At 45.5% G+C, this 11,607-nt stretch overlaps 1 protein-coding gene across 1 annotated transcript in view; it reads left to right on the top strand.

The window, feature by feature from the left end:
• Positions 1 to 9,003: 9,003 nt before the first annotated feature.
• dars1 (aspartyl-tRNA synthetase 1) overlaps positions 9,004 to 11,607 on the top strand; it is a 43,096-nt gene continuing 40,492 nt past the window's right edge. Inside the window, exon 1 of the mRNA XM_079563440.1 lies at positions 9,004 to 9,142. Coding sequence (XP_079419566.1) covers positions 9,120 to 9,142 — 23 coding nt within the window. The 5' untranslated portion in view covers positions 9,004 to 9,119. The remainder of the gene's footprint in view (positions 9,143 to 11,607) is intronic.

Below are 11,607 nucleotides of genomic sequence, written 5' to 3'. Positions count from 1 at the left end.
TACTGATGAAAAAAAAAAAAGACTAAGAAAGCTTTTTATACATTGTGTCTTATTTGCTGTGTTTTGCTTTTTAAGGTTTTACATTTCAAGTCACCCTATGATTAATTCCAGTTCCCATTTACTTTTCATCTTCATTGTCATGACTTGGTCTGGAATTAAACATGTCTGTCTTTTCTGTGTAAGAAAAGTTGTAAAAATGTGTACATAGATATGTAGCATTTGTTTGTGCGCACTTAAGTTGTGTGATTTCCTTGAAAAAAAAAAAGCTATTATTTATTGTCGTCGTTCACACTGGAAGTTTTGTAAGATAATGTAAATGCATGCTGCTTTTTGTACCATTGTGAAATTGTGTGTTTTTATGTTTATGTGAGAATAAATGTGTCATTGAACCTTACAACATGTGAAGTGTGCTTTCTTTGGATTCCCCGAGGCATTGGGGGGGGTTGAGTGTAGGACGTCTTTGTGTGGGGGTAGTAAGTCTAGAGGAGCCCAAATGCTTCTTTCTCCACCTGATGGGCACTAAGCAGAAGGCTAGGCTCACTAACCCTGTAATTGCCGGAACATCTGTGCACTTTTACATCTTAAGCAGCCGCGACACAACGGCTCAAATCATTACTTATAATCACCACCCATATGTCTTGCTAACAAAAGAAAATAGCATGCTAAGTTCACCTCTGACATGACTTTCTTCACTTTGGTGCAACAAGATTCACTGCCGCCATTGTTGCTGAGCTTGTAGAACACAATGTAATCCCCATGCATATAATAAAGCAGGTCAACCCAGCTATGCTCTTACCACGGGGAATAATAGAGCCCAGCACAATAAATATCTGTGTCGTTTCTTAGTAAAGGCAAGTTATCCAAGTGTTCAAAAACTTTATGGATCAATGCGAGCTTTAGACTAATTATTTAGCACAGATTACAGCTTTTCAACAATCATTAGTTGCAAGTAGTGTCCAATTTTAGGTCACTTTTTTATCTAACAGCCACCATATCAAATCATGTGCACCCCATCAAACTATGTGCACCCCCATGTGTTTATTTGCACATTAACTTGGACTAGCTAGTCAGTCCTTCCACTTTTTGTAATGTTTGTTTAAGAATCATGGCAATGCGTGTTGACAGGGCAGAATAGCACTGTAATAGATATGTCAGAAATACATACATGATAAGAATTATAACTTTTGCAGACGGTTGCCAGCAAACGTACCCCCACCACACTCTATCTATACACATTATGTGATCATTTGATGTCTCTAGATGACAGACAGTGAAGTTCAGCATCGCCGTGTAGGGAGACTAAAGGAAGCCTGCAACAAAGGAGAATAAAGTGCTCAGACAGCCCCCTGTGCAATACAAGACTTGAATCTATTCAGAGGGGCGAATTTCCATTCCTTTGCATGTTAAAAGGTGTGAAGTGTCCCCTATCAAGCCACAAAGTTAATGGGGCTTAGGCTCTGGGCTCATACAGGGAAACAGGATAAAACACAAGGAGGATTGTATTGACTTGGAAATGACGCCAAGTAATTCTGAATTTGCATAGGAGGTCGGCTGTTTGAGTGTGTGCAGTGTGTCATGCGAGCATAAAACTCTATACAGGCAGACGTCGCCTGCTGTTTAAATGTCTCCAATCCATTGTAGGCCAGAAACATGGGGAGACATATTTAATAACAGTTTACATTATTCCAATTTACATTATGAAATCAATATTCAGTTCACGCAGTAAACATTTTAAACGTTAACATTTGAGAGAAGACTGAGATAAGCATGTGTTACTTTTATACAGTACTAGGGGTTCAGCAGACAGAGTGGTTATCTTATAACCGCAATGACGATGGTTCGGATCCTGCTCTGGGTAGTTCAGATTGTTGTGTTCTTGAGCAAGACACTTACTTCACCTTGCCCGTTTGAATGTAGAGTTTGAGTGAGTGGTGGATAATCACATCCATTAGTAACCTGACTGTTTCGGCTACAATTGTGGCCAGAGGAAGGTCTCAGGAAGGCCACAATTGTAGCCGAAACCGTCAGGTACGAAACTAATAGTAAGGTCTGGCTATAAGTATCATTCTTAAAAGACCAAACAAGGCCACAGATGTAGCTGAAACCGTCAGGTATGAAACTAATACTATACGGGCTATGAGAACAAAAGTAGCACCTTTACAGTGTATTTTATTGCTTGTGGAAGACATAATTGAATACATCCTTTTATATTAAACTGCCCAAATATTTCAGACTTTCTTTAAAAATACCATTTTGATTTTACTGTGATTATATAGATGTATTATAGTTGGTCACCTAAGACACAAATGCACAAACTCATGCATTGAAGAAATCAAATTCAGCCTGTCAATCCCAGTATAACAAGTATCTTTGATTGGCAATTCTATACAGCAGACGATTGACAGGCGCCTCAACTGGACACCTCACTACATCATGTGTCTTTAATTAATTTTAATGTAAAGCACATATGGCATTTCTGACAAACTTGAGCTGAATGGAGGCCCTGTTTGTCCCCTGAGAAATGAAGAGGCACTTTCATCCATTATTAAAGCATCTTTGTCTGCGCTGAGAGCTGATCAATAATGAGCATAGACTAATGTGTCATCACTGCTATCGATTTGCAGATCCTAAAAGGTAAATATGACACATTAGGCAGCCGTAGAGGTGAAGAGAGTTTGTATACTGCATAATAAATTGACAGATTTGTTGCAAGAGAATGACTAACTAAAGTACTTATTTCTGCATTCTCAAACTCAATTTACTGAACCAAAGACCCCCAACTGGCATGCAATCCAATAAATCCTTATTTTTCAAAGATATCAGCATAGTTTTATGAAATCAGACTCTAATTTCCTTCTGTCTGATTAGAACTATTTGCTAAAATAAACAAAATTATGTTTTGTCCTTTTGAAGGGGCTTGGTTTGTTTTATCGGGTTAAAAGCTCTGAGTTGTTAAAGTAAACAGGAAATAGCATCTACTGGCTATTTATTATTGTATGTGGCATGTCCAATTGCTGAAACTCTCCACTGCGGATGTAACACTCATATGTGTTGGGGAGAACACTTTGAAATTGTATAACTTTGTCTAATCTGAGTGCTGTATTCTGAATACTTTGAATACTTTTAGAATACTTTCACATTAATTGTCATTATATGTATGTATAAATATGGTGTATAATTACAAAAATTAAGATAACGATTGTTGGAAAACCTGTTGTAAACTCACTTACCATTAATTAGGAACTAAAAAAACTCTCTTGGCAAATGGAGCAACAGATCACAGCATCATGTGACACATGTGCAGTGTTTGTTTGAACTGTGGCATAAGGCGTTTTAAATCTTTATTTTATTTTAGGAGGAAAAACTGGTCAACATTAAAAGTTCTTTCTTAATTATGTTGTGCAATAAGGAGCTAAAATTTAATGATGAATACTTCAGTTTGATATTTGGAAAGAAAATGAAAGAGCAACTTTACCAGAATACAATTACTCAAAATTAGTATTTTAAATACATTTATTCAGTTACTCCCCGACAGTGTTGTCAACATATACTGTATTAGCCCATAGTGTATGACTGATGATACTCTGATTGAGTGCCACTTAGATAAATCTAAAGTACTTATTCTACATAGTACTACATACAAGTAAATGGCCCACCACTTACTTGGAGGTTAATGATTATATTGTTTTGGTTGGAAAGTGAGCAGCAGGAAGGCTGTTTCCTGCACCAGGGGCTCTTGTGGTCAACAGCCTGAGAAAAGCTTTGATGAACCCCCACTGTACTCAGCAGTCATTTGCCGTTGTGCATGGCCACCCTGTTAAAGGTTACCACTAACCTGAACCCACTCGTGCAAAGATGTGAAAGTAATTTCTTGTGAACTGTCACTTGTTCATATGGATGTGCAAAACAGCCCACACACAGAGACAGCAGAAAAACAGACGGGAGCCATTTGTCCATAGAGTTTTTCTGTGCTCAAGACAAAAACAATTGTTAGTGAGCCAAACGTAACTTTATTTATCTTTGAATCCTTACTTTTCAGGCGTTGCATAGTCAGACCTCCCAGTATGTTGCCGTCTTGTTGTGTCCTAGTCCTCTGTGCACCGTTCAATCTTCTGGCCTGGGTCTCACAAACTCATATCAAAATCAAGGGAGACTTGTTTTTTCAGGCTGTATAGCCCCCCACAGTGCAATGACTTGTCTCTCTCTGTGGCTGACTCTGTGGACCCATTTCAAAAAGCAGGTCTGTTTAACTGTTAACTGTTTAAGCTTGTTTTAGCCTGTTTTATTTGTCTGTACAAGTGTTGTAGCTATAGCCTATATTGTGTCTTTAAAGTAAATTATATTAAGGTTTACTAACAAACTTCTATAGCACTTTCTTAAATGCAGTTAAAAAGTACTTCACACAATCCCCCAAAACAGGATAATACAAACCTGTAGTGTGCAAGGACGGGAGTCGGAGGCGGAGTGTCAAAAGAGGATGCTTCTTTTAATGACATGAAGCCTTTTGTTTTAACACGGTTGGACTCAATGTTAAGTCTCTCACAACACTAGTGAACAGGAAATTCCCACTCTCTAATTTGTCCCCCCCGGAACTCCGGAACTCAACTTGGGTTCCCTGTGTGAATTATGTAAACCCACTACACAAGCCCCCCCAGAATTCACCCATAGTCAAAGTCCCCGTGTCGGAAAGGGATAATGGCCCGACCACGGCGGGTAAAGGTGGCAGGGGCCGAGGGGGGGAAAAAGGTGGCCGGCGCATCCGGACAAAGCGCCGAGTTAGGCAGTAATGGCGTTGACAGAGCAGTAGGAGCCCCGGCCAGAGCTGCCGGACGAGGCACCGGGGGGCGTCCGCGGCGCGGGGCCTGGGCCAATTCCAATGGCCTGGAAACGTCCACGTGAGCAGGCTTAATCCTATCAATAGAGATAGTCTCAGGCCTACCACCAATGTCCACGACCAGGCTCTTATCCCCGTGCTGCAAGACCTTAAAGGGTCCGTCATAGGGTGGACGTAACGGTCCGCGGTGGGCGTCATGGCGGATGAACACAAACTCCGCCGTGCGCAGGTTCGGCGGCACACGGGAAACAGGGGCGCAGTGCTGTGATGTGGGGATGGGTGCGAACGCCCTAGCGACTTCCAGCAGGGTGGACCGTTGTTTGGCCGCGGACCAGGGTGTCGTCGTGTCAGGAATGAAGTCTCCAGGAACTCGCAGCACCTGGCCGTAGACGAGCTCAGCAGACGAAGACTGCAGGTCCTCTTTGGGGGCAGTCCTGAGGCCCAGCATGACCCAGGGAAGTTTGTCCACCCAGTTGCCATCTGTCAGGCTGGCGCGTAGAGCTGCCTTCATGGAACGGTGGAACCGCTCGCACAACCCATTGGCCTGGGGGTGATATGCGGTGGTGCGGTGTAGCTTGACCCCCAGGTCCCTGGCGACCACGTTCCAGATCTCCGATGTAAACTGTGCACCGCGGTCGGAGGATAGGTCTGAAGGTGTTCCAAAACGTGCGACCCACGCGCTGATGAACCCTCGGGCCACGTCGGCAGACGTTGTTGAGGTGAGGGGAACGGCTTCAGGCCAGCGGGTCGTCCTGTCTACCATTGTGAGGAGGTAGGTGAAACCCTGTGAAGGGGGGAGTGGACCCACCAGGTCAATGTTGACGTGGTCAAACCGCCTCTCGGGGACAGCAAACAGCTCCAATGGGGCCTTGGTGTGGCGGTGCACTTTTGCGCGCTGACAGGCCACACATGAGTCAACCCAGGCCCGCACGTCTCTTTTCAACCCTCTCCAGACAAACTTCTGAGCCACCAGCCTCGTGGAAGCCTTTCTGCCGGGATGGGAGAGGCCGTGCATTGCTTCAAAAACGGCCCGCTGCCATCCGACAGGGACCAGAGGCCTAGGCTGACCGGTAGAGAGGTCGCACCACAACCTGACCCCCGAGTCGCCGACCGCGACCTCCTCCAGACGCAGGCCAGTGTCCGAATCCCTGAGCGACTGAATCCCATCATCCGAGGCTTGATCTGCACTCATACTTGAGTAGTCGAGACCTAGCTGCACTGTGTTGACAATCGCTCTGGAGAGGCAATCTGCGACCACGTTTGACTTGCCAGCAATGTGTCGGATGTCTGTGGTGTACTCCGAGATGAAAGACAGCTGGCGTTGCTGGCGGGCGGACCACGGCTCCGCAACCTTGGACATGGAGAACGTGAGTGGTTTGTGGTCGACGAAAACAGTAAACTCGCGCCCTTCCAGGACGAAGCGGAAGTGGCGGATTGCTAACCAGACACCGAGCAGCTCCCGGTCGAAGGTGCTGTATTTGCGCTCCCTGGGGACCAGTTGGCGGCTGAAAAATGCAAGCGGTTGCCAGGCGCCGTCAACCAACTGCTCAAAAACAGCGCCAACCGCGTAGTCCGATGCGTCGGTTGTGAGGGCGACTGGGGCTCCAGGCAACGGGTGAACCAACATGGTGGCCTGGCACAACGCAGCCTTTGTGTCCTCAAATGCCTTGTCCCTCTCGGCGGTCCAGTCAATGTCCTGGTTGGGGGTTCTACCCTTGAGGGCCTCGTACAGTGGCCGCATAACGTGGGCTGCCCGGTGGATGAATCGGTGGTAGAATGTAACCATCCCAAGGAATTCCCGGAGCCCCCGGGCCGAGCGTGGGCGGGGAAAGGCGGAAACCACTTCCACCTTCGACGGGAGAGGGGCGGCCCCATCACTACTGATCAGATGCCCGAGGAACTGGATGGACGGCACCCCAAAGACACACTTTGCCAGGTTAATGATCAGTCCGTGTTGGTCGAGCCTTGTGAATAGAGCCCGGAGATGCGTCAGGTGCTCCTCCACCGACGAACTGGCGACGAGGACGTCATCTAAGTACACGAAGATGAAAGGCATGTCCCTAAGAGCTGAGTCCATCAGTCGCTGGAAGGACTGGGCCGCGTTTTTTAGGCCAAACGGCATCCTGAGGAACTCAAATAACCCGAAAGGAGTCACCACCGCTGTCTTCGGTATGTCTGCAGGGTGCACCGGAACTTGGTGGTAACCCCGCACCAAGTCCACTTTAGAGAACAGGCACTTCCCAGCCAAATGCACAGAGAAGTCCTGAATGTGGGGAACAGGGTAGCGGTCGGGCGTGGTGGCATCATTCAGGCGGCGGTAGTCGCCGCACGGACGCCAGCCCCCGTCTGGCTTCGGAACCATGTGGAGGGGCGAGGCCCATGGGCTGTCGGAACGGCGAATGATGCCAAGTCGTTCCATGTTGGCAAATTCGGCCCTTGCAGTCGCCAGTCTCTCCGGGTTGAGTCGTCGGGCCCTGGCATGAATGGGGGGCCCCTTGGTCTCGATGTGGTGTTCAACTCCGTGCTTAGTCGTGGTGGCCGAGAATGTGGGCTGTGTCAGGCTGGGGAACTCCCCGAGAAGCTGCTGGTACTTGTCGCCCTCAGAGAGTGAGCTGGAGAGGCCGTCATATGTCCCTTCATCGCGGACACATGCAAACGAGGAGAAGGTCAACGCATCCACCAGACGGCCATTTTTGACATCAACGAGCAGTCCGTGGGCGCACAAAAAATCTGCGCCGAGGAGGGGGAAGGAGATGTCGGCTGTGACAAAGTCCCATGTAAAGCGCTGACCCCCAAAACATACGTCCACAGTCTTTGTGCCATATGTCCGGATGGGGGTGTCGTTGGCAGATGTTAAGGGCGGGCCGTGCGACCCTCCAGCTGTGTCCTCCACTGTAGCCGGCAGCACGCTCCTCTGGGCGCCGGTGTCACACAGGAATTCGCGCTTAGAGAGGGTGTCCACGATGAACAGCAGCCGGCCTTTTGTGCCTGCGCTCACGGCCACTACTGAGCGCAGGCCTTGGCGTTTCCCGTCGCGTTGAAGTTGCAAGGGGAGCGGCACCTTTTAGCCTTGGCACCAAAACGTGCGTGGAAGTAGCACAAACCTGGGCTGGTACGGCTGTCAGCGGCAGTGTGTCCTTTGCCGGTGATAACGGCAGCGCCTGGGGGCGTGTAGCTGCGCGTCGGGGCCAGGACGTCAGGGGCGAAACGCTGGGTGGCCAGGAAGAATCGGTCTGCCTCCTCCGCCAGAGCGCGTGGCTCTGTAATAGATGTATTAGCGAGCGCCGTCTGGACGTGCGGTGGCATGTGTCGTAGAAACAGCTCTATGAAGAGGAAATTCGGCTCCTCAGCACCTAGCAGGTTTAACATCATCTCCATGTGTTCAGAGGGCTTGCTGTCTCCTAGGCTTTGGATAGCGAGCAGGCGTCGGGCACGTTCGGATCGCGACAGTTCGAAAATCTTGAGAAGGTAAGCTTTGAGCCCCGCATATTTTTCCTGGGCGGGAGGGGCTGTGATAAAACTCACTGCCCTGGCCGCAGTGGAGCTCCCGAGGGCCGAGACGACGTGGTAATAGCGCGTGACATCGTCTGTAACCCCACGGAGGGCGAATTGAGCCTCTGCCTGCGCGAACCACGTTGCAGCGGACGTCTCCCAAAACTCAGGCAACTTGAGAACGGCGGAATTTGCCATGTCGTCTCGCTCGGAATTCTGTTCAGTCTCGGAATCTTCAGCGGGACTGATGTCGGGGTCACCAATGTAGTGTGCAAGGACGGGAGTCGGAGGCGGAGTGTCAAAAGAGGATGCTTCTTTTAATGACATGAAGCCTTTTGTTTTAACACGGTTGGACTCAATGTTAAGTCTCTCACAACACTAGTGAACAGGAAATTCCCACTCTCTAATTTGTCCCCCCCGGAACTCCGGAACTCAACTTGGGTTCCCTGTGTGAATTATGTAAACCCACTACAAACCCAACATTCAAGTAAAAAAATAAATAAAATAAAAAATAAGCACAATAGCCTTATACGATCGGTTTGCAGTGATATATAACACATTGGAAGGGACATATTTAATGTTGGTCAATAAATAAGACTATGTGCTTGCATTTGTTAATTTATTCAGTGGTCATTGTGTGGCGGAACCATTGTTACGGATGTGTTTCTTACCGGACCAGTGGTGGAAACGTACTCTCTTCCGGTCTCGTCCATGCTCCTGTGAACAGCTGATGACAGTCTGCTAAGCACAGCCGAGAACATTTCCCCCGTTTTCTCTCTCATCAAGGCTCGACATGGTTAAAGAGGAAGTGCAGGGGTAAGCTCCGTGCAAGTTTACGATTTGTTCATTGTAACAGCGCTTTGGCTAAAGTTTGAGCATTGTCAGAGCTACTCGCTAACTAGCATTACTGACAACATGCTGCAGATTGCATCAGCTGTCACTGCAATCAGAGATGCTCAAAAGTTGTCTCACTCCGATGGTTGATGAGAATGGGCGATACTGTTGTACACTGAATGTAATAAGGCGGCAAACACAACGTCAGCACTGTATTCCCGAATCATATGGATAACAACATAATCATATCATTTCATCTTAACTCAAAATCTCTTTCTTTCCATAATGATTCCAACCTGACATGTCTTTCAAATGAGCTTTCCTTCTGTTTACCCTCTGGTCATGTGCAGTGTGTGGAAGGTCTGATTTAGTTTTAAAGCTTATTTTTACAGAAATTCTGTGTTATATGTTTTATATTGCATGATTGTACCAAGACACAATCTTAGTTTGTGAACCTGTTCTCAAACAATGGCAATAAATACTATTCAGGTTCTGATGTACTAAACTTTCCTCAGCAGCAATTTGGAAGATATGTAAAATGTACAATATTGTGTATATCTCCAGTGTTGAGAAGCTAGAAAAAAAGCTGCAATAACTAATGGTAAAAATTATAGAACTATAGAACTGCTGCTATAGCGATATAAAAAAATGTGAAAGACTGGTTTTGCCGACCTTACAACAAACAATCTCACAGTTGTCTTGTTGCCACAGGTTGAGCCAGTTCATTTGCCGTTCGCTTTGGGTGAAAGGGTCGAGCTATGTGTATTCATGTGTGCAATGGGGTATAATTATCTGCTGTTTGTGGATTGGTAAAACGACAGGCATGGAGTGTGTCGGTAAACAGGTTTGAAGACAAGGGGGGAAAATGGCACTGACAGACTTCTTACAAGATCCTGTTAAACAAAGCTGGTTGGCCATAGATTTATTTTTGAAATCTTAATTATTTACTTATTAGTAAGTTTATTTATGGAATGCCCCTTGAGATGTTCCATCTCGTTTGCGAGGGGGTCCATATATTATTACGGACTGATTTTTTTTTAAAAAGATTATTAACCTCTTCATCCCTGCCTGAACCAAGTGCATTTTCTCCAGTTTGGCTTTACCCAAATCTAAAAGCTTCTCGACTGGAAAGCAACAGTGTAATGAAATTTGAAAGCACAGGCCTACAAAAGTGACGGTAATTTTTTTGTCACATTTTCGCTGCTGTTTTGTCACATTTTTGAAGCCTTTTTTTGTTCTTTTCGGATTCGTTGTAGTCACTTCATTGCTGCGTCTTTGTAATGTTTGTTGTGTGTTTTTGACGCATTTTTGTTGCTTTCTAAAATGTGCTTGGTTCAGGTGGGGGTTAAGAGATTAACACTGCCATGTAATTGACCATAAAATGATGAATAACATCAGGCAAAGTTTGTGCAGCCAAAGAGCTTTTATATTTCTGGCTCTGTTTCACATGGTGCAGTGGAATAAGGCTACTGCTTTGTGCTGTTTATGTAAAACACGGGGCATGCAATAACCACAACAAACTTAATGTGTAATTAATGTGTGTTTATAGCTAATTTTTTTATGCCTTGTTGGTTTTAGTTCCAACTTATGCTTTTTTCCTTCTTTTTTCTTTAAACTATAATGTTAGCTTCTGGATCAAAATGAACCTACTATGCAAGAAAGAAGCCAGTTGTTATGAATATCAATGTAACAATGTGTCAATATCATTCAAAGCATCACATCACTTTTTCTTTAGTCATTGACAAATGTAGTATGTTCCCCTCAGAATCAGATGATATGGAAAGGGCATATCGATAGGATTGTTTCTCCTTGTTTAGACCTCTTGGCTGTTTATGGCTTGCCCCGGACCTTATCGTTTCCTGTCTGACTAAACGGCTGCTGGATCCAATATTGCTCAGGGCATTTATTCACTCATCTGGTGACTTCCACTTCACAGTTTTATAGCAACGTCAATTGTAGAAGTGCAAAGTTCACATTGTGTGTAATATTACAGCATGGGACAATGGATTGGTTTATTGTAACTTATCTTTTATAGCCTCATAGACGTTTATCACAGGTGATCTACTTTCACTGATAATTCCACTAAGCTTCACCAGTGCTATCTAGCGCTGCATGATATTAAAAAGAAAATGTGGAGACGGGTGTGCAACATTGCAATAACGATATTTGCGATAACTGTTTTGACACGGTTTGTATGTTCTATTGCATATAAACTGGGTAACTATATGATACAAATTCTAAGTAAAATATCTGTGCATTTCTTTGTTTTAAGCCGAGTTTGCAAAAAAGTGTCGACTTTAGCAACTTTGCCATATATTGAGGTTTCTTGCGATGCAGATATTGCATCACTAACTATTCCGATGAGATATTTTTGTGGTTTATTATGCAGCCCTAGTGTAATCCAGTTTCTTTTACTCTCCATAATTTGAATATTGAAGACCGAGTCA

The sequence above is a fragment of the Gobius niger genome (genome assembly GCF_951799975.1).
Source record: "Gobius niger genome assembly, chromosome: 9".
Lineage (NCBI taxonomy): Eukaryota > Metazoa > Chordata > Actinopteri > Gobiiformes > Gobiidae > Gobius > Gobius niger.
Note: the sequence above shows the minus strand (reverse complement) of the source record. Positions and strands in the feature narration are given on the sequence as shown.